This window comes from Schistocerca nitens, chromosome 3 (genome assembly GCF_023898315.1).
Source record: "Schistocerca nitens isolate TAMUIC-IGC-003100 chromosome 3, iqSchNite1.1, whole genome shotgun sequence".
NCBI classification, from domain to species: Eukaryota; Metazoa; Arthropoda; class Insecta; order Orthoptera; family Acrididae; genus Schistocerca; species Schistocerca nitens.
In genome coordinates this window covers 862,841,729-862,866,354 of record NC_064616.1, presented here as the reverse complement: position 1 = coordinate 862,866,354, position 24,626 = coordinate 862,841,729, and the positions used below count along the sequence as shown (strand labels likewise).

General features: G+C 46.3%; 1 protein-coding gene across 1 annotated transcript in view; it reads left to right on the top strand.

Annotated features, from left to right (window-relative positions):
* Nucleotides 1-24,626, top strand: part of LOC126249454 (circadian locomoter output cycles protein kaput-like) — an 830,365-nt gene that overhangs the window by 543,700 nt on the left and 262,039 nt on the right. The window contains exon 3 of the mRNA XM_049951107.1: nt 9,895-9,989. Coding sequence (XP_049807064.1) covers nt 9,895-9,989 — 95 coding nt within the window. The remainder of the gene's footprint in view (nt 1-9,894; nt 9,990-24,626) is intronic.

Here is a 24,626-nt window from a genome sequence, read left to right as displayed (position 1 = left end):
AACATCAGATGCCGTGAGAGAATGAGACAAGTCACACCGGATTATATCACGATTTACTGTCTAACAGGGCATGGTGCTCATGGAAAGCATTCACACAAAATTCAGCAAAGGCAGAGGGGCCTCGCATATCATGTAATATCAGAATGTTCTTAACATGGAGAAAGATAAGTTTAACTTCCGCGGATGAGCCATACGCGATATGACGAGAAAGACCGATCACTGTAAACCTTTAAATACACTACTGGCCATTAACATTGCTACACCACGAAGATGACGTGCTAAAGACGCGAAATTTAACCGACAGGAAGAAGATGCTGTGATATGCAAATGATTAGCTTTCCAGAGCATTCACACAAGGTTGGCGCCGGTGGCGACACCTACAACGTGCTGACATGAGGAAAGTTTCCAACCGATTTCTCATACACAAACAGCAGTTGACCGGCGTAGCCTGGTGAAACATTGTTGTGATGCCTCGTGTAAGGAGGAGAAATGCGTACCATCACGTTTCCGACTTTGATAAAGGTCGGATTGTAGCCTATCGCGATTGCGGTTTATCGTAACGTCACATTGCTGCTCGCGTTGCTCGAGATCCAATGACTGTTAGCAGAATATGGAATCGGTGGGTTCAGGAGGGTAATACGGAACACCGTGCTGGATCCCAACGGCCTCGTATCACTAGCAGTCGAGATGACATGCATCTTATCTGCATCGCTGTAACGGATTGGGCAGCCACGTCTCGATCCCTGAGTCAACAGATGGGGACGTTTGCAAGACAACAACCATCTGCACGAACAGTTCGACGACGTTTCCAGCAGCATGGACGATCAGCTCGGATACCATGGCTGCGGATACCCTTGACGCTGCATCACAGACAGGGGCGTCTGCGATGGTGTACTCAACGACGAACCTGGGTGCACGAATGGCAAAACGTCATTTTTTCGGATGAATCCAGGTTCTGTTTATAGCATCATGATCGTCGCATCCGTGTTTGGCGACATCACGGTGAACGCACATTGGAAGCGTGTATTCGTCATAGCCATACTGGCGTATCACCCGGCGTGATGGTATGGGGTGCCATTGGTCACACGTCTCGGTCACCTCTTGTTCGCATTGACGGCAATTTGAACAGTGGACGTTACATTTCAGATGTGTTACGACACGTGGCTCTACCCTTAAAAAATGGTTCAAATGGCTCTGAGCACTATGGGACTTAACATCTGAGGTCATCAGTCCCCTAGAACTTAGAACTACTTTAACATAACTAAGGACATCACACACTTCCATGCCCGCTGCAGGATTCGAACCTGCGACCGTAGCGGTCGCGCGGTTCCTGACTGAAGCGCCTAGAACCGCTCGGCCTCAACGCTCGGCTCAAGTCCTCCTACCACAAAAAATTCACTGCTAGTACAAGGAACTGAACCCGGGTCCTCAGCAAACGCTCTGATCGCTCGGCTATCAAGCTGGACAACTGCATAAAATAGTGTCAGATTCTTTTCAATGCACTCGTTTTTGCCACAGCCAAATTGAAAACTTTCCAGATGTCCCACCGTGAAACATAGTTTGAAAATATACATTCTGGACTCATGACCTTGCGTCAATACCGGGTAGTCAATCCCCAGCGCGTCCTTTCCTTGCCATTCCCAATTTAAAGCCAAATTTGCTAACGCAAATGGCAGATCATGTGCAGAGTTGGAGTAGAGAATAATACCAAGGCATGTAAGGGAAGTGTCATGTAGAAGTACCACACTGAAGAGCCAAATAAACTGGTACACGTGCCTAATATCGTGTAGGGCCCCCGCGAGCACGCAGAAGTGCCGCAACGCGACGTGACATGGACTTGACTAATGTCTGAAATAGTGCTGAAGGGAACTGACACTGTGAATCCAGCAGGGCTCTCCATAAATCCGTAAGAGTATGAGACGGTGGAGATCGTTCCTGAACAGCATGTTGCAAGTCATCCCAGATATGCTCAATAGTGTTCGTATCTGGGGATGTTTGGTGGCCAGCGGAGTGTTTAAACTCAGAAGAGTGTTCCTGGAGCCACTCTGTCGCAATTCTGGACGTGTGGCGTGTGACATTGTCCTGCTGGAATTGCCCAAGTCAGTCGAAATGCACAATGGACATCAATGGATGCAGGTGATCAGGCAGGATACTTACGTTCGTGTCACATGTCAGAGTTATATCTAGACGTATCAAGGGTCCCATTACAGAGCCTCCACCAGCTTGATCAGTCCCCTGCTGACATGCACGGTCCATAGATTCATGAGGTTGTCTCCATATCCGTACACATCCATCCCCTCGATACAATTTGAAACGAGACTCGTCCGACGAGGCAACATGTTTCCAGTTATCAACAGTCCAATGTCGGTGTTGACGGGCCGAGGCGAGACGTAAAGCTTTGTATCATGCAGTCATCCAAGGATACACGAGTGGACCTTCGGCTGCGAAAGCCCATATCGATGACGTTTCATTGAATGGTTCGCACGCTGACACTTGTTGATGGCCCAGAATTGATATCTGCAGCAATTTGCGGAAGAGTTGCACTTCTGTCACGTTGAACGATTTTCTTCAGTCGTTGGCCTCGTTCTTGCAGAATCTATTTCCACCCACAGCGCTGTCGGAGATCTGATGTTTTGCCCGATTCCTGATATTCACGGTACACTCGTGAAATGGTCGTACGGGAAAATTCCCATTCCATCGCTACCTCGGAGATGCTGCGTCCCATCGCTTTTGCGCTGTCTATAACACTACATTCAAATTCATTTAAATCTTGATAAGGTGCCATTGTAGCAGCAGTAACCGATCTAACAACTGCGCCAGACACTTGTCTTACACAGGCGTTGCCGACCGCAGTGCCGTATTCTGCTGTTTACATATCTCTGTATTTGAGTACGCATGCCTATACCAGTTTCTTTTTCCGCTTCAGTGTACTCTTTTTTTTTTTTTTTGTCCAGAACCGCGGGACTGCTACGGTCGCAGGTTCGAATCCTGCCTCGGGCATGGATGTGTGTGGTGTCCTTAGGTTAGTTAGGTTTAACTAGTTCTAAGTTCTAGGGGACTGATGACCTAAGATGTTAAGTCCCATAGTGCTCAGAGCCATTTGAACCATTTGAACTCTTTTTTAAACCAGGCCAATGATCATTTGTCCAGTGTTATCCATTTCTCTGCAACCCAATCACGGGTTTTGTATACTGACGACCCTCTAAGATATACATGGGCGCGTTAATTTGTCTGAATATGCTATCTATCGTTTTATCCTTCCGGAGCGTTATTTTAGGGCATTTTGGTGTATCACGTATTTTGCGCCAGTGAATCCATTCGCCCGATAGGTTCTAATGATGTGGTACACACGGAATATTAAACTGACTGCAGGGGTCTGCCTTCCACGGTAGAGTGAAACGGAGAGCGGATGTTTACTATTGTCTTTAATACACTCCTGGAAATGGAAAAAAGAACACATTGACACCGGTGTGTCAGACCCACCATACTTGCTCCGGACACTGCGAGAGGGCTGTACAAGCAATGATCACACGCACGGCACAGCGGACACGCCAGGAACCGCGGTGTTGGCCGTCGAATGGCGCTAGCTGCGCAGCATTTGTGCACCGCCGCCGTCAGTGTCAGCCAGTTTGCCGTGGCATACGGAGCTCCATCGCAGTCTTTAACACTGGTAGCATGCCGCGACAGCGTGGACGTGAACCGTATGTGCAGTTGACGGACTTTGAGCGAGGACGTATAGTGGGCATGCGGGAGGCCGGGTGGACGTACCGCCGAATTGCTCAACACGTGGGCGTGAGGTCTCCACAGTACATCGATGTTGTCGCCAGAGGTCGGCGGAAGGTGCACGTGCCCGTCGACCTGGGACCGGACCGCAGCGACGCACGGATGCACGCCAAGACCGTAGGATCCTACGCAGTGCCGTAGGGGACCGCACCGCCACTTCCCAGCAAATTAGGGACACTGTTGCTCCTGGGGTATCGGTGAGGACCATTCGCAACCGTCTCCATGAAGCTGGGCTACGGTCCCGCACACCGTTAGGCCGTCTTCCGCTCACGCCCCAACATCGTGCAGCCCGCCTCCAGTGGTGTCGCGACAGGCGTGAATGAAGGGACGAATGGAGACGTGTCGTCTTCAGCGATGAGAGTCGCTTCTGCCTTGGTGCCAATGATGGTCGTATGCGTGTTTGGCGCCGTGCAGGTGAGCGCCACAATCAGGACTGCATACGACCGAGGCACACAGGGCCAACACCCGGCATCATGGTGTGGGGAACGATCTCCTACACTGGCCGTACACCACTGGTGATCGTCGAGGGGACACTGAATAGTGCACGGTACATCCAAACCGTCATCTAACCCATCGTTCTACCATTCCTAGACCGGCAAGGGAACTTGCTGTTCCAACAGGACAATGCACGTCCGCATGTATCCCGTGCCACCCAACGTGCTCTAGAAGGTGTAAGTCAACTACCCCGGCCAGCAAGATCTCCGGATCTGTCCCCCATTGAGCATGTTTGGGACTGGATGAAGCGTCGTCTCACGCGGTCTGCACGTCCAGCACGAACGCTGGTCCAACTGAGGCGCCAGGTGGAAATGGCATGGCAAGCCGTTCCACAGGACTACATCCAGCATGTCTACGATCGTCTCCATGGGAGAATAGCAGCCTGCATTGCTGCGAAAGGTGGATATACACTGTACTAGTGCCGACATTGTGCATGCTCTGTTGCCTGTGTCTATGTGCCTGTGGTTCTGTCAGTGTGATCATGTGACGTATCTGACCCCAGGAATGTGTCAATAAAGTTTCCCCTTCCTGGGACAATGAATTCACGGTGTTCTTATTTCAATTTCCAGGAGTGTATTTTCCATTATTCATATTGTACACATACCGAGCGAGCTGGTGCAATAACAGTTACCACACTTACTTGCTTTCTGGTCGACCAGGGTTCAGACCTCGTTTGATCATGTGGTTTATAGTTTTCCATTGTGTCCGTAAATCGATTGAGGCACATGCCAGTATTCTTTTGTTGGAAAACTCACTGCTAATTTCCTTCCGATACCATCTCCCTTCCAATCTTCTGCACTGCGTCATCTCGACGTAAACCTTATAAGACGAAAACTGTTTTTGTAAATTAAGAATGAAATATCTTTTTTCGGCCGTTAGTTCCCCATCTCAAAGATTTTGGTCACTCTTTGTGTGAATCCGTACTGGTTCGGATAGGATTATGTAACGGAGGAAATTTGTCCGGAATGACTAGAGTTTCAGTTGCTTTAATTAGATGGTCGCCCTTGAGAATCAGAAACTTGATAGCACACTCATATGTTAACTCGTTATGGAAAGAAAAAGAAACACCTACGATGTTCACATTCCCGTTACACACGGCATGATGTAAGTGTTTGACAGATGCTCTGATCGGCTGCAGGTAATCGTAAACAATGCTAAAATATCGGTGACATATAAATTCGGTGAACCAGTGAAAGCAAGCAATAAGATAGGAAAAACAACTCTAAAGAAAATAAATAATTTTATTTTTGCGTAGGAAAGTAACTGATGGCAGTTGAATTCTAATGCCAACTGAATTCTGTGTGTCTTACGAAGAAAGGCAAAGGCCATACAAGTCTTCGAAAGTAAAACTAATGCACTAACAAATACACTATGTGATCAATAGTATTCGGACACCCCAAAAACATATGTTTTTCATATTAGGTGCATTGTGCTGCCACCTACTGGCAGGTAATCCATATCAGCGACCTCAGTAGTCATTAGACATTGTGAGAGAGCGGAATAGGGCGCACCGCGAAACTCACGGACTTCGAACGTCATCAGATGATTGGCTGTCACTTGTGTCATATATCTGTACGCGAGACTTCCACACTCCTAAACATCCCTAGGTCCACTGTTTCCGATGTAATAGTGAAGTGGAAACGTGAAGGGACACGCGCAGCACAAAAGCGTACAGGCCGACCTCGTCTGTTGACTGACAGAGACCACTGACAGTTGAAGAGGATCGTAATGTGTAATAGGCAGACATCTATCCAGACCATCACACAGGAATTCCAAACTGCATCAGGATCCACTTCAAGTACTGTGACGGTTAGACGGGAGGTGAGAAAACTTGGATTTCATGGTGGAGCGCCTGCTCATAAGTCATACATCGCGCCGGTAATTGCCAAACGACGCCTCGCTTGAACCAATGAACAGTGGAAAAACGTTGTGTGGAGTGACGAATCACGGTACACAACGTGGAGATCCGTTGGCAGGGTGTGGCTATGGCGAATGCCCGGTGAACGTCATCTGCCAGCGTGTGTAGTGTCAACAGTAAAATTCGGAGTCTGTGTTGTTACGGTGTGGTCGTGTTTTTCATGTAGGGGGCTTGCACCCCTACTTGTTTTGCGTGGCACTATCACAGCACAGGCTTGCATTGGTGTTTTAAGCACCTTCTTGCCTCCCACTGTTGAAGAGCAATTCGGGGATGGCGATTGAATCTTTCAACACGATCGTGCACCTGTTCGTAATGCACGTCCTGTGGCGGAGTGGTTACACGACAATAACATCCCTGTAATGGACTGACCTGCACAGAGTCCTGACCTGAAGCCTATATAACACCTTTGGGATGTTTAGAACGCCGACTTCGTGCCAGGCCTCGCCGACCGACATTGATACCTCTCCTCTGTGCAGCACTCCGTGAAGAATGGGCTGCCATTCCCCAAGAAACCTTCCAGTACCTGATTGAACGTATGTCTGCAAGAGTGAAAGCTATTATCAAGGCTAAGGTTGGACCAACACCACATTGAATTCCGGCATTACCAATGGAAGGCGCCACGAACTTGTAAGTCATTTTCAGCCAGGTGTCGGGATACTTTAGATCACATAGTGTATCTGCCTTAATACAGAAAAAATAGAAATTAATTAAGACATAACTGTTTTATGCTATGGTTGCGAATCGTGGAATCTAGTCGAGGGAAGATTAGAAGCAGTAGTGATATGTATATGGAGGAAACTCACATAAACTGCCTACATTGAAAGGTAATACAATTTCCAAGAACCAAAAATAAATTAACAAACAACGAATGTTGCTCAGTACCATAATAAAGTCAAATTAATCGCTGAACATTTAATTTGGTGTCATAGTATCATGAAGAACATCCTCGAAGGATAAATCGTGGAGAGAAAATTAGGAGGCAGGCACAGAACATCCGCACTGTAAAGTGTAATTAATGGCACTTCCAGGCGAATAGTGCAGATGGTGGGAGACGGACATGGGTGGCTAAATCGACAAGACGTTTACTGAAAGAAGATGACAAATGAGTACTCCTTGGAACGGATTATAAGACTGAAGAAGCACAGGTCCTGCATAAAGACAATTCCATTTTCAAAGTGCCGAAAATGATTAAGTAGTTCAGGCCGTACGGGTAAGTACGACATGCCAGAAAACAAACTACACCATTGTCCAGAAGGCTTGCTAAAACTAGAGTGAGAGGAAATAAAAAAAAAGATGGAAGAATAACATACGGGACTGTGTGGAAAATCCGATACGAGCTACGCGACTGAACGGACGATGAATACTAAAGAGCCATGTGGAGTAGTGCCATTTCGCGGATTTAGTCGCGACTGAGGTAAAGTAAAAAAGTGTTGCGAACACAACTATGAAAGTTTGCCCCTCTTTAGGCCGGGACGTGGTGACTGGCCGTATCGCAGTCGCCAACAAAACACACGCAGTGGTTAATTCACACGCTGCCCCTGTTGTCACAAGGGCCAAATGCGCGGGTAAAAGCCCGTTTATGGCGCGTTAGTGAGACATGTTAATTGGTGCGATGACTCAGCACCAGCAGCAGCCACGACTGACGGGCAGCGCCGTGTTTGCCGCCGGTAACCTGCTTCCGATAGAATAATTACGCCGCCGCGCCAAGAACTGCCCCGAACAAATTTACACACGCAATCGTGTGGTTCCATCCCCGTAGACGCCGAGGGGTGTACCGGGAGGGAATATTGTGTCAAGGCGAGAACTGCCCAAGTATAAACTGCGAAGTAACGAGAATAAGAGAACAAACAGAGGAAACTTTATCCCTTTTCGCTTACTCTGAGTCACATTTTTCATGGCCTTTTTCTCCTGAATCGCTCCCCGGGAATCCAAAGTGATTCCGTCAACAACCTACCCTTTGTTTCGTAGCTCCCCCCCTCCCCCATATTCCACCATTATTCTAATGAGATTGCGCAGTGGTTCAACTAACACTTCAACATTACTCCGTATCGGATATGACTGATGCACGGCGGTACGATGGTCGTCGACCCAGGGGTAACCAGTTCGAATCTGGGTAATCGAAGAAATTTACATCACGGAGTTTGATGCCTAGTTTACGGAATGGTTATAATTAAACTTTCGCTACTTGAGCCAGTGTAAACTGAAAGCCCTTTACCGTACAGATTCCTAGCTTTACAGGAATGACATGCAGAATGCGTGCTGCAGGATTGGCGTTGTTAGTAGTTTTAGTGCCGCGCGGGATTAGCCGAGCGGTCGGGGGCGCTGCAGTCATGGACTGTGCGGCTGGTCCCGGGGGAGGTTCGAGTCCTCACTCGGGCATGGGTGTGTGTGTGTTTGTCCTTAAGATAATTTAGGTTAAGTAGTGTGTAAGCTTAGGGACTGATGACCTTAGCAGTTAAGTCCCATAAGATTTCACACACATTTGAACAGTAGTTTTAATGTCAAGACTTACCGTTAGGCGACGGTACTGGTACGGCGTCATACCGTGGAAACACAAGCAGCAGTGACCATTACAGTTGCAGAGAGTTAACATGGGTCTGGATAAGGTGATGGTTCAAATGGCTCTGAGCACTATGGGACTTAACACCTGACGCCATCAGTCCACTAGAACTTAGAACTGCTTAAACCTAACTAACCTAAGGACATCACACACATCCATGCCCGAGGCAGAATTCGAACCTGCGACCGTAGCGGTCGCGCAGTTCCAGACTGAAGCGCCTAGAACAACTCGGCCACAGCGGCCAGCTGGACAAGGTGAGCAGAGCTTTACTTGCACAGCTGTTTCATCAAAGCAACAGCAATAGTGCTGGTGCTGTTCGCCAGTATCGTCGCATTAAAGGGATGCGGAGAGGTCCTCTTTCCGCACCGGTGTTGATGAACATGATTCGGAGGTTTGAATTAATTGGTGATTTGGGAATTGCTCCTGGGAGAGTACTGTTGCCGTGGCTGAGAATGCTGGACGCTATGTGGGATCTTCAAGCAGTCCACTTTCTGTGTAACGACAACCTGATCATTCCATTTTCCACCGTTGTTTCGGGCACTAGTAGAGCCATCTCTAGTGTGGTTCCATGCTATGGTGGATGCAGATGGTCGTCAGACTGAGCAACGATTGCAACCTGGAACGTAAATACGGTACACAGTTTACAAATGTTACCCTCTCATTTGGAAATTAATATGTTTCTTTCAATGCTTTATTCGTTATTTCTCTTCCACCTGTCCTTACAAATGTTCCCGCGAAGTTTCAGTGTTCTAACAGCATTCGTTTTTCATGGAGGCCTCTCAAATAGCGAAAGTTTAATAATAACCACCCTGTACCCGCATGACACCGCAAGGTAGAGGATGACACGGCGGTCGATGGACATCCCTTGGGCCTTTACGGAATCCTAACGGCAGTGGCTCGTGGAGTTGGAACATGTGACTGTTTATGATAGTCCGTCACATGTTGAAGTTAAATTTGGCGTCAAGTTCGCTTATAGTGATAGAGTTTCCCACCACTGCGGCACTTTGCTCTTCCTGTAACCTTTAACATCTCAGATACCATTTGTGTGTTCATTAAACTCTTCATTAGGTGGAATTTTTTCAGTATTTTATGTGCAACTTAGAACTGAGCTGATAAGGCGTATTTTTGTATGTTGCAGTTGTAATGCACAAGGACAAAGAAGACTCTCAGTACCGCAACAGGGACCTGACCGCCTACGACCACTCGCCTTTGGACGGCGACATGTTTCTTCAGGTAAGACTGTCCAACACTGGTCTACATTCTGGGACGGCACGTTGTTTCTTAATTTCTCCTCCTTCCAAATCCTCGACCGCTCCAACTATAGCTTCCAGTCACTCCCAATTTTAACGTAACGCAGTTCCCTAGAATTTAATAATCATATAAAATACATATTTTTTAAACATTGTGATAATTTTTGTATCAATTCTTAGCCTATCGTTTCAGCACAGCTTACAAGAATAATAATTAACACGGCGTAAAATCGAAGTGTACATTCACCATTGTCAGTATTTTACTCAGCGCGACAATGTTAACACAGACCTGCAGATATGGTTATGCGATCTTGTAAATGAGAGGTGTTTCTTTCAATCGTTTCCAGCTATGGTGAGGAGAGTCAGTGTTTTTCTTATTATTTCCTTAGGGGAGGGACTTCCCTTTCTGTCACGCCTTACTCAACCACTTGTAGTCTGTCGGTTCTACCTGCAGACTCAAGTCCTGCCTGAAGCCCGTCGGCGCAAGCGCATCCATGTAGGCTAGCCCTCAAGCGAAGAGCTGAAAAGTGTCTTCTGTTAGACACCACTCGCAGTTTTCTAGAATTCCTTGCTATTTACAGTTTTTATGTTGGTTTATTTTCCGCTAATTATCTAAGAAACTTGGAAACTGATATATCAAAAATGTAAACATTTGTAGGAAAATGTCCTTGGGGGTCGGGATTGGGGGGGGGGGGTCTTTCTGTACCCCATGCCCCTACCCCTTTGATCCATCCGTACATCGTAGACGTTAAAAGTAAAACCTGTGATTTATGTGACAAATTTTTTTCAAGAACGGACTTTCTCTTATAAGTCCTAATTCATCCCGATACGAATAATTTTCTCGGCAAATGCGCTAGACGTTAGGAAGCACACTTTGTAAGCAGCCCAGATCTTCGCAAACCTTTTTCATTCTACAAGTTGACGAAATATATTTAAAAGATAATGATTCATATAACGCATATACTAGATTTGTACCTAATTGCTAATAAAATGGAATCTATAGCTATGTCGATGTAACATGTTAAATTTTAACAGAAATTAGCTGCTCGGTAAGCCCATAAAAAACTATGCGACTTTTCAAACGAAGACAAGAACAGGAATACGCAAAAGTTAACGTCTCATCAATGACGTGGTCGTAAGGCACGGAGAAAATGTTCACTTTCTTGTCTCCGACTGTTAAAATCGAAAAATCTTTATAGCCGTATTACTCTTTTCTTGAAGAGAGCAAGGCGAATAGTTATCGACCTGTCAGAGAAGAATTGCAATTTGTAGGTAAAAAATGCTCTTCTTTTTCGACGTTGGCCTCGTTTTGGTGAACATACTTTATACACTCCTGGAAATGGAAAAAAGAACACATTGACACCGGTGTGTCAGACCCACCATACTTGCTCCGGACACTGCGAGAGGGCTGTACAAGCAATGATCACACGCACGGCACAGCGGACACACCAGGAACTGCGGTGTTGGCCGTCGAATGGCGCTAGCTGCGCAGCATTTGTGCACCGCCGCCGTCAGTGTCAGCCAGTTTGCCGTGGCATACGGAGCTCCATCGCAGTCTTTAACACTGGTAGCATGCCGCGACAGCGTGGACATGAACCGTATGTGCAGTTGACGGACTTTGAGCGAGGGCGTATAGTGGGCATGCGGGAGGCCGGGTGGACGTACCGCCGAATTGCTCAACACGTGGGGCGTGAGGTCTCCACAGTACATCGATGTTGTCGCCAGTGGTCGGCGGAAGGTGCACGTTCCCGTCGACCTGGGACCGGACCGCAGCGACGCACGGATGCACGCCAAGACCGTAGGATCCTACGCAGTGCCGTAGGGGACCGCACCGCCACTTCCCAGCAAATTAGGGACACTGTTGCTCCTGGGGTATCGGCGAGGACCATTCGCAACCGTCTCCATGAAGCTGGGCTACGGTCCCGCACACCGTTAGGCCGTCTTCCGCTCACGCCCCAACATCGTGCAGCCCGCCTCCAGTGGTGTCGCGACAGGCGTGAATGGAGGGACGAATGGAGACGTGTCGTCTTCAGCGATGAGAGTCGCTTCTGCCTTGGTGTCAATGATGGTCGTATGCGTGTTTGGCGCCGTGGAGGTGAGCGCCACAATCAGGATTGCATACGACCGAGGCACACATGGCCAACACCCGGCATCATGGTGTGGGGAGCGATCTCCTACACTGGCCGTACACCACTGGTGATCGTCGAGGGGACACTGAATAGTGCACGGTACATCCAAACCGTCATCGAACCCATCGTTCTACCATTCCTAGACCGGCAAGGGAACTTGCTGTTCCAACAGGACAATGCACGTCCGCATGTATCCCGTGCCACCCAACGTGCTCTAGAAGGTGTAAGTCAACTACCCTGGCCAGCAAGATCTCCGGATCTGTTCCCCATTGAGCATGTTTGGGACTGGATGAAGCGTCGTCTCACGCGGTCTGCACGTCCAGCACGAACGCTGGTCCAACTGAGGCGCCAGGTGGAAATGGCATGGCAAGCCGTTCCACAGGACTACATCCAGCATCTCTACGATCGTCTCCATGGGAGAATAGCAGCCTGCATTGCTGCGAAAGGTGGATATACACTGTACTAGTGCCGACATTGTGCATGCTCTGTTGCCTGTGTCTATGTGCCTGTGGTTCTGTCAGTGTGATCATGTGATGTATCTGACCCCAGGAATGTGTCAATAAAGTTTCCCCTTCCTGGGACAATTAATTCACGGTGTTCTTATTTCAATTTCCAGGAGTGTATAACATCTCTGAAGAGTGATGGTGGAACCACTGCAAAATATACTCTTACGACTCCCACCAACTCTACACCGGACTGAAAACGTTTTCTACTCACATATCCGTTTGGATTTGGGAAGAATTGGAGGCCAGAGAGGTTTCCAAATCTTTTAACGATTCACACTTGTAATTGAGTAGTGTTCCTCCTGCCAAGGCGACTACACGAACCAGACACGTTTATGTGATCACCACCTAGGTTCGACGTCAGCGTGCAGTAACCTCTCACTGACGGCAGGTGGCAGCACTAGCAATAAAAAGGTTGCGAACGCTAGGTGTTTTCTTTGATTTAACGAAGCCTTTTGACTGTGTTGACCACAAAATATTCCTGCAGAAGTTGGACCATTATGGAGTAAGGGGAGTAGCTTACAATTGGTTCGCCTCTTACTTTAAGAACAGAAAGCAGAAGGTAATTCTCCGCAATATTGAGAGTGGTAGTGATGTTCAGTCCCAATGGGACGCTGGTAAGTGGGGCATTCCCCAAGGGTCGGTGCTGGGGTCACTGCTGTTTCTTATTTATATAAATGATATGCCTTCTAGTATTACAGGTGATTCAAAAATATTTCTGTTTGCTGATCACACCAGCTTGGTAGTGAAGGACCTTGTGTGTAATATTGAAACATTATCAAATAATGTAGTTCTAGTTCGTGGCTTGTGGAAAATAATTTGATGCTAAATCACAGTAAGACTCAGTTTTTACAGTTTCTAACTCACAATTCAACAAGAACTGATATTTTGATCAGACAGAATGGGCATATTATTAGCGAGACGGAACAGTTCAACTTCCTAGGCGTTCGGATCTTGTTCAGAAACTAAATGCTGCTCTATTTACCATTAGAACAGTATCTGAAATAAGTGACAGTTCAACACGAAAAGTAGTCTACTTCGCATATTTTCATACGCTTATGTCATATGGTATTATTTTTTGGGGTAATTCTTTTGATTCAAAAGGGTATTTTTGGCTCAAAAACGGGCTGTTCGAGCTATATGTGGTGTAAGTTCGAGAACCTCTTGTCGACCCCTATCCAATAGTCTGGTAATTCTGACATTGCCCTCTCAGCATATATTTTCTTTAATGTCTTTTGTTCTTAGCAATATTAGCTTATTCCCAAGAGTTAGCAGCTTTCACTCAGTTAATACTAGGCAGAAATCAAATCTGCATGTGGAATGCACTTCCTTGACTCTTGTGCAGAAAGGAGTGCACTATTCTGCTGCATCCATTTTCAATAAGCTACCACAAGAACTCAAAAATCTTAGCAGTAGCCCAAACGCTTTTAAGTCTAAACTGAAGAGTTTCCTCACGGCTCACTCCTTCTATTCTGTTGAGGAGCTCCTGGAAGAGCTGAAAAAATTAAGCAAATTCCAGTGTTACATTGTTGATTTTCTTTATTTAGACTTACAAATTGTCGCCTGAACACGTTTCTTGTATTTCATTTTATCTGTTTCTACTATCGTGTTATAATTTCATGTATTGACTCGTTCCATGACCATGGAGACTTCTCCTTAATTTGGTCCCACGGAACAATAAATAAATGGCATATAAAGCGTGTCGTGGTGTTGGTGACGGGACGTAACCGCACCACGAAAATCCCTATCCCTTCACCCCTCCAGACAGGCCAAAACCACTCCTTCCTCGTCAGCCCTACGGCCCAGTCAGGCATAATTCGGCTTTACGTGCTCTGGTCTCGAGGAAGGATTTGAATCTCATCAATAAACACCCCGTCCTCACGCCCTCCGACTGGGAACACATTTTTGTGGTCTCATCCGGGTTCGAGTCGGGTGGGGCGTCCCTCTCGCGTCGGTGCGAAACTCCTCCGCCCGACCCACCCAAATCTCCTGGTTCCGACCTTCTAACCGAGGGTGTGTGTGCATTCCTCCGTCAGTCACCTGTCCTGAACCCAGACGAATTACGCCTATCAAGACCATCGTATGCGTAAGCTTCCCCGACTCTCGTATCAGTCAGGACTAGCAGGCAAAGCACAAAACGTGCTAATACTGCACCCACACGTTCCTGAGGATGGCATGTCATGTTAGCGAGCGAGCGGTTAACAGTGCAGTCTTTGTCGTAGTGCGGAAACGAAGCGATTTATCAGACGTCCATAAGGGCATGATCATTGGCTTTCGGGTCAAGCGTGGAAGGAAATACGAAACGGCTAAGTTTGTAAATAGTTTGCGTGCCGCCGTGGGTAAAGCATACTTCGCATGTCAAAATGACGCTATCCAAAACTAGCGCCGAGGCAAATATGGCACATCACGGGCCATACATTACAGGGTTGAACGACGGTTGCTGAGATGTGAACGGGCGAACAGACGTGCAACTGTTGAGCAATTGACCGCCCAGATAAACCAAGATGCTACCAACAGTCTCCTCAACGACCTTTCTGCGAACGTTGCTGCCTATGGGCCTCGGCAGCAGGCGCCTATTTCATGCACCGTGCTGACTGCTGTTTATCACTAACGAACGCTGGATTTGAATTTGCACGCCAGTGCCGAAACTGGATGTCCACTGAGTGCCGACATGTGGCCTTTTCAAATCACGTTTCATGCTCCATCGAACAGAGGCCGTTGGCGTGTACGACGTGAAACTTCTGGTAGCAAACAACCTGCAACAAAGGCCGGAAGGGTCGAGGCAGAGGAGGGATCCTTATGAGCTGGAGAAAGTTTTCGTGGCCTGCCGTGGGCGCTCTTGTCATTCTGGAAGGACCAGTGGATCAACTTCAAGTGGATGTGAGCTGCAGTAGCTATTTCGAGAGGAAGAGACTTGCGCAGGATGCACATTGGTGAATGTCTGCGTCAAATTATTCTTCGAATTGGAAACCTCAACAACAGCTTTTGTCAATGTAAACAATACTTGTACTAATGTCGACATTAGTTTGTCAGGTATCTGAGATGGAGTTATGAATTCACTTTTTATCAAAACAAAACAACATTGTTAAAGCGACTGGTAGCAGAAATTCATTTTCTTATGAGAGATAATATCCTTGGAAACCATGTCCATTCCCACATGCGGTTTGGTTTTCTCGGAACGATGGCATCTACCAGCAGGACAATGCAACATCTGGAACAACTCTCAGTGTGCATGAGCACCGCGATGTATTTACCAGCCGGCCTTTGTGGCCAAGCGGTTCTAGGCGCTTCAGTCGGGAACCACGCGGCTGCTACGGTCGCAGGTTCGAATCGTGCCTCGGGCATGGATGTGTGTGCTGTCCTTATGTTAGTTAGGTTTAAGTAGTTCTAAGTCTAGGGGACTGCTGACCTCAGATGTTAAGTCCCATAGTGCTCATAGCCATTTGAACCATTTTTGAATTTACCACCAGTATGAGTTTACTGCACTCCCCTGGTCACCAAACTCCCCGCATTTAAACCCAATGAGAATCTGTGGGAGCACCTCGATCGTCCTGTTCCTGCTATGGATCCTGAACCGAGAAACCGGTACAGCTGACCACGGAATTGGAATGCGCATGGCTCCACGCCACTGTCGGTACCTTCCAGAACCTCACGAACTCTCTTCCTGCACGTGCTGGAAAAGGTGGTTATTCAGGCCTTTGGCAATTGGTGACATTAATGTCACCGAACTGCGTATTTACTGAAAAATATGAACATGTCAAAAATTTCTGATTTTTTACAGCGGCATAGCATTGATAAGTCGAAGGTAATCCTTTTTTTGCAGTAAGTTTTAGAAAATCTTTTCTGGTGGTATTTGTTAGGAGTTTCGCCTCACATCGAAGTGAAACGTGGACGTTAAACGGTATAGAGAAGACGAGAATTGAAGCTTTTGAAATCTGATGTTACAGAAGAATTCTGACGATTAAAGGATTACATCAGAGACCTAATGGAAGGGTGCTCACTCGAAGAGTGGATAAAAGAAATTAATGGAACAGCCTGAGTAAAAGAATGGATTGATTGATAGAACAGATCGTGAGGGATTAAGAAATTTGGTAAACAAGGGACGTTTGGCGATAAAAAATGTAGAGGGAGATCAAATCTTCAAGTGGATGTGAGCTGCAGTAGCTATTTCGAGAGGAAGAGACTTGTGCAGGATGCACATTGGTGAATGTCTGCGTCAAATTATTCTTCGAATTGAAAACCTCAACAACAGCTTTTGTCAATGTAAACAATACTTGTACTAATGTCGACATTAGTTTGTCAGGTATCTGAGATGGAGTTATGAATTCACTTTTTATCAAAACAAAACAACATTGTTAAAGCGACTGGTGGCAGAAATTCATTTTCTTATGAGAGATAATATCGCATTCATGCTGTAACAGGCTTTCTCACAGCTGTACTGTATAATGAATAAGGTAAAGTCCATGTATACGTTTCACACGCGAACGGGTTTGCGTCGGCACACAGACGCACTATGGAAGATTAAAACGGGAAGGGATAAAAGAAGATAAAAAAGACATAATCCCAACACGCGCAACAGGGGCACTTGCTGAAAGATGCACGGTATGATACGCAGACGTGGAGAAGTGGCGGCGAGGCTGTTAAGTAAGTGTGGGGCCGGTGGGGCTGCGTTGATTGTGATGTCTGCACCGGGTATCGACAGGCCGCGTTCCCTGATTGAATCGGAAGCGGCGCGGATGCTGATTAATGACCCGCACTCGCGACGGCCTCTCGGCGGCGCTGAACAACTTGTTGTCGACCTGCCGTGATTTATCGGGTCGGAGCGCTCAGCAAATGCCCCTCTCATCTGCCAGGATCAGACGCGTCACGGTGTGGCCATAAAAATTTGCTAATTTCTTCTCAGATCGTATACTTCGCGGTGGACAGCTAGGTCGACGCTCTATTTCTATGTACGAGGATGGGTCAATACATAAAGGTCGGATCATACAGACAGGTGAAAGTGAGGCTATCAGATACCATCCGCAGTACAAGAAGTCGGGATATAGCACAGAATTAAGGAACTAGCAATGAAAAAGTTTATTAATGGCCAAAGCAAAATTCTTAACCGTTATCCTTGACAATTTGTGTGGTAAAACTGAAGCACGTACACTGAAGAACCAAAGAAACTGGTACACCTGCCTAATATCGCGTAGGGCCCCGCTAGTACACAGAAGTGCCGCAGTACGACGTGGCGCAGACCCGACCAATGTCTGAAGTAGTGCTGGAGGGAATTGACACCATGAATCCTACAGGACTGTCCTTAAACCGTAAGAGTACGAGGAAGTGGAGATCTCTTCTGAAGAGCACGTTGCAAGGTATCCCAGATATGCTCAATAAAGTTCATGTCTGGGGATTCTGGTGGCCAGCGGAGTGTTTAAACTCAGAAGAATGTTCCTGGAGCCACTCTGTAGCAATTCGGGACGTCTGGCTTGTCGCATTTCCTGCTGGAATTGCCCAAGTCCGTCGGAATGCACAATGGACATGAATGGACGCAGGTGATCAGACAGGGTGCTTACGTACGTTTCACATGTCAGAGTCGTATCTAGACGTATCAGGGGTCCCATATCACTCCAACTACACACGCCCCACGCCATTACAGAGTCTTCACCAACTTGAACAGCCGCTGCTGACATGCAGTATCCATGGATTCACGAGGTTGATTTCATACGCGTACACGTCCATCCGCTCGATACAATGTAAAACGAGACTCGTCCTACAAAGCAACATGTGTCCAGTTATCAACAGTCCAATGTCGGAGTTGATGGGTCCAGGTGAGGCGTAAAGCTTTGTGTCGTGCAGAGTCATCAAGGATACACGAGTGGGCCTTCGGCTCCTAAAGCGCATATCGATGATGTTTCGTTGAATTGCTCGCACGCTGACACTTGTTGATGGCCCAGCATCGAAATCTGCAGAAATTTGAGGAACGGTTGCACTCTGTCTCGTTGAACGATTCTCTTTAGTCGTCTTTGGTCCAGTTCTTGCAGGATCTTTTTCCGGCTGCAGTGATGTCGGAGATTTGATGCTTAACCGGATTCCTGATATTCACGGTACACTCATGAAATGGTCGTACGGGAAAATCCCCACTTCATCGCTACCTAGGAGATGCGTTGACCCGTAGCTCGTGTGCAGATTATAACACCACGTTCAAACTCACTTCAATCTTGATAACCTGCCATTGTAGCAGCAGTAATCTGTCTAACAACTCCGCCAGACACTTTTTGTCATATATAGGCGTTGTCGACAGCAGAGCCGCATTGTGCCTGTTTACATATCTCTGTATTTGAATATGCATGCCTATACCAGTTTCTTTGGCGCTTCAGTATATATCAATTGCTACGTAAAATCCGACCAATGATAGTAAAAGGAAATGTAGAGGGCGGGACGCGTTAATTGCAGCGAAGCCTGAGCACGAACTCTCTGTATGCATTGCAGTTCACGCAGTGCTGTGTTTGACGAAAGTTATTGTGGAACCGATTAGTGCGACATTTCGTGTGGTACGGCAACGTGTCTGCAAAACATCATTTGAGTGCTTACGACCGTGGACGAGCAGTTGGACTGCTCGAAGCCGGTCAAAATGTCTCTACAATGGCCAAGGTAATTGGTATTAAAAAAGGCCGCCCAAGGTGTAACTGCTACGCGAAAATGACCGGTGCTCGTAGACGGACCCCACACCGCAAGAGGATCGAGACATAGCCCTCGTGGCGAAAAGGAACAGATTTCTCACTCCTAGGCAGAACGCTACAGACCTTGCAACCGCTACCGATACACGTGTTTGAGCCACTTCGCAACGTTTAAATCAGGCTGGTTTGTATGCTCAGTTGCCTGTTAATTGGATCCTACTTCAATCGCGCCATCGTCGAGAAAGAGTTCGCTGGTATAGGGAGCACATTGGTTGCGGTCAGAAACGGTGGTCCACAGTGATGTTCTCCGACCAATCCAGCCTCATTGTGGCAAGGGATTCTGGCCTCTAGTTCGTGTGTAAAGGGGGAGTAGCACGTTACACACTACAGAATATTCATGAGCGCCATCGATATTGCATGGACAAACATATGCACGTTGGCCGATCACCACCGCATATATTTTCGCGAGGTACTGTTATAACACAGCGGCGTTGCAGGAAGATAATTCTGGATCATGTCCATCTGCTTAGGGATGCGGTCGGTCCCGACTTTCTAGTTATGGACGACAACCCCTGATCACACAGGACCGCCGAAGTGTCGGACACACTGGAACATGGAATGACCTGCGTACTCCCCAGACCTAAATCCTATAGAGAATGCCCGGGATGCTCTTGGCAGACGTGTTTTTCAACGAACATCCACCCTCGAACCGTGCAAGAACTGAAACCTGCCTTGAGAGAAGAGGGAGGCAATATCCCCCAAAGACTCCTCAACAGCTTGGTAGCCATATGAATAACAGGTGCAAAATGTGCATAAGAATCCGAGGAGAGCACATTTCTTACTGAGAGTCCGATATCAACCTTTATGTTGAGAGTCAGACATGTGTCAAACATGAAAGTTACTTATGTCTTTTACTCTGTTTTCCCACGTGGTGAAATCGGCACCATTTTTCGTTATAAATATACCACGCCACCTCTATTACGTATGTATTGTGTTTCACATCGCCCATCATTGCCTGTGACTATTCCTGTCCAACAATGTCTCTGTTTCTTAGCAACTGTCAAGCAGTGTACTTCAGACACATCAAACAACGTTTAGAAGAAAGTCTATAGAGCATATTTATCTTATCTATTGAGTTTTCTGTTCTTTCTGAATATCAAATAGTCAGAAAACAGTATTCCATCCTTCAACACAGCTCACTTTTTCACTGTTAAAAAAGATTATTTAATGAAAATTGTTTCATCAAATTATTTTCCTATGTATACATAGACTTTTTATTTTGCCAGGTGTTGCTAAACCTTAATAATTTATTTTTTACTTACAGATAATATTTATTTATTTATTTTTTTTTTTTTTTTTTTTTGGAAGAACGCTCATAGGGAGAACATGTAAGTTCTCATGAAACGACTCTAGTGGGTCATGAATTCGAAAAGAACATCAAAATAAAGGTTATGAATAAACCAAAGCACCTCCGATGTCAGCAGATGATGCCACCGTTCACCCACCTACGTCAACGTCAAAACTTTCTTCTCGAGAAACATTGACGTTGACGTTGTGTTCTGTTCCATTCTGTTGAAGGCTTATGTGAATGCCGCCACTGAAAATGCATTCTGGAATGTTCTGACGCTCCAATATGCATTTAACTTACAGAATTGAGTGTATTGGTAACAATTTTTCGGCTCTAGGATGATCTGTCTAGAGAATTAAAGAATTGTTTAAGACATTATTCAAGTGGTAAACGGTGGTTTTTTTTAGGTAGGATATTTTTGACGATTCAGTTTTTTGCACCACATCTCAAGATCTGACGTTGTCTTCGTCGGGTACTCTGAGGTATTTATAGCCACACCATATTCGTGTTCGAGGCCAGGCTGGAGCATATTTGAGCCCATAGTACCCGGCTATTGGCACAAATAGCTTTGTCAGATGTCGGAACATTGTACGAGATTGAGTGAATAAATAAACCACGAACTTCAGAATAAATTTCAAAACTGTGTCTTTCTAGAAAGTGGCAGAACAACAATTAGTATTATGCTGCCAGTGGGAGACGATTTTAGTGCCATAGGAGTCTACCTGACTAGAATATCGTGCAACTGTACAATTTATGTGGACCAAGAGCCACTCCACAGGGAATGTTCATAGTGAAATGCGTCCTGTCTACAGCGGGAATGTATTGAATAGAAATTTGTGTCCAGATGCATCCAAGAATTTAACAAAGTACGAAAACGAATCACAAGCAATGGGGGCACTGCTTTCTCTGTGGGTCACATTGCAACTTGAGAAAAAAATGATACGAAACTGTGCTTAAAAGTAATGCCTTCGAGTTTTTTGTGAAAACTCTTAAAGTTTCTTAAACAAAACAAACGTTATTAACATTCTACATCTTTATTCTTCATGGCTACATATTAATTCCTCAACGTGGTCACCCTGACGAAGAACACATTTCTCCCAACGAGAGACTAGTTTGTTGATAATGTCAGTGTAAAACGTTTGAGTTCCTTGACAAGCCATAACTTCATCTCTGCTTGCACCGGTTCATATTTCCACGGTTCGTGTGGTTCCCCCCGTCCTCCCTCGGGAACGGGTGCTTGTGTTGTCCTTAGCGTAAGTTAGTTTAGGTTAGATTAAGTAGTGGGTAAGTATAGGGACTGATGACCTCAGCAGTTTGATCCCATAGGAACTTACCACAAATTCCTACCGGTTCATCACTATCAAAGTGAAGTCGTCGAAGGTGTTCTTAACATTTCAGAAACAGACAAAATCCGGTTTGGGCTAAGTCGGAACTGCATGGAGGGTGATCAATGATTGTGAACCGAAAGCGCCAGATTGTTTTAGACGTCGCAGCATTCGAGTGTGGTCTGGAACTGTCATGCTGAAGAAGAAGGTGCTCAAGTTGTGGACGAACTCTTCGAATTCGAAACTCGATTAAAGCACACTGTTTCTCACGCACCGACATAGTTACGTTACAGATCGCCGTGCCAAACGCTATAACTCGGATGTAGAATGTTAACAACGTTTGTTTTATTTAAAAAACCTTAAAAGTTTTCACACAAAAAATTGGGACGCATTACTTTTCAGAACGCCCTCGAAACAAAAGTCGGTGTGTGACAATCTATGATTTGGCACGTGCTGTAGTTTGTTTTCATATAATCATGTAGAGCGTAATCTGTTAGCCACTGAATTTTCTCAGACTCTGTGTGCGTTAACTCGAGGACACAAATGGAACAGAATGGGCATATCTATGCAACGTCTCATGCGCTGTCAGACCTGGTGGTCTGCGCATTTCTGGAGCCTAGAGATCGCGGAATCGAATCCCGGTCAGACCACGGAAATTTTCAGTCTCCCTTTAATGTAACCTTCACCTCTCAAAGATGTGATGAGTCGCCAGGAGCGGCATGTGGTTCAGATTTCACATTCAAGTTTACGTTCCGTTTTCTTCGTTGGATAACTGGTGTAGATTACGGAAACACGCAAAAATCTTACGTGTTTTAGAAAAAAAAGTAGGTGATTTCCTCACGAGAGTTACTGCAAGAGACGAGTCACGGGTTCACCACTATCAATCTAAGTCAGAGTGATTTTCTATGGAAGGAAAGGCTCCTACCTCCACAGTAAAAAAGTTCAAGGAGACTCCGTCGGCACACAAATTTATAGTGACTGTGTTTTAGGACATGCAAGGTGTAATATTGCTTGCATTCTATACTCATGATGAGAAAGTTAATGCCGCAACCTACTGTCATTTGCTGCAGGAACTGCGACAAGCCATACATCGCAAGGAGCCCGCACTCCTGACTGTGGAGGTGATTATTCTAAATAGCAATGTTCGCCCTCGCGTATCAAGACAAACGCATGGGTTATTGCAACTACAGTTTGGACAAAATAAAACTGGCCCAGAAAATGTTTCATGCACCTTAATACAGGCAACCCAGCTTACATCATCCGTACTGACAAGGGAACCTCCCCGTCGCACCCCCCTCAGATTTAGTTATAAGTTGGCACAGTGGATAGGCCTTGTAAAACTGAACACATATGAATCGAGAAAACAGGAAGACGTTGTGTGGAACTATGAAAAAAATAAGCAAAATATACAGAGTAGTCCATGCGCAAGATAGCAACATGAAGCAGGATGTGCCCTCAGCAGTGCCGTGGTCCCGTGGTTAGGGTGAGCAGCTGCGGAATGGGAGGTCCTTGGTTCAAGGTTCCCCTCGAGGGAAAAATTATATTTTTTTATTTTCAGACAATTATTACCTGTCCGTCCGATGCGAGGTAATTGTGCCGTAGTATGGGGACGCTACACCTAAACAAACATCGAAACATACGACGTCAGTCGACTACAGCGCACGGAAGAGAGAGTATTCCTGCTAACGAGGCTCCCTGGCTGGCTGCTGACTGTTCGCTACTTTGGACGAGAGTGCATAAAATACGTGAGATGTATTCCGTGGGCAATATGAATCCAGCAAATATAGCTCACGACTTCAATAAAAAGGTCAATGAATATTTTCCGAACCCATACTACGGCGCAGTTACCTCGCATCGGACGGACGGACGGACAGATAATAATTGTTCGAAAATAAAACCTTGAACCTTTTACTCGAGAGGAGACTTGAACCGAGGACCTCCCGTTCCGCAGCTGCACACGCTAACCACGGGACCACGGTGCTTCTGAGCTCAGACTGTCCTTGATGTTGCGTATCTTGCACGGACTACTCAGTTTGTATATTTTGCTTATTTTTGTCATAGTTCCAAACAACTTCTTCCTGTTTTCTCGACTGATCTGTGTTCAGTTTTTCAAGGCCTATCCACTGTGCCAACTTATAACTAAATGTGAGGGGGGTGCGATAGGGAGGTTCCCTTGTGAGGACAGATGATGTAAGTCGGGTTTCCTATGTTAAGGTGCATGCAATATTTTTCCGACCAACTGTATTTCATCGAAAACACTTGGAACATCCACGGTATAGCCCCAGTTTGACCACCATTGATTCCCACCCTTTAGATTCTCTTAAAAATCATCTAGTTGGGCAGCACTTTGCAGACGACCTCACAGCCCACGAGATTGCTCTTTGAGCGCTCTATTACTGGAAGTTTTACTGCAGGCTTTTATGGCCTTATCAAATGACGGGCTATGTGTTTGAATTTACAGGGGCAGTACGCTGAAAAGCAGAATAAATTTCTTCGTGGTACTGGCAGCACTGACGCCGCTACCCGCTTTGTGAGTTATGGTCAATTCATAGTTGACGATGCGGAGCTGAGCGTCAGAACATTCCGGAATGCATTTTCAGTGGCGGCACTCACACACGATATCAACAGAATGGAATGGAACAGTACGTCAACGTCA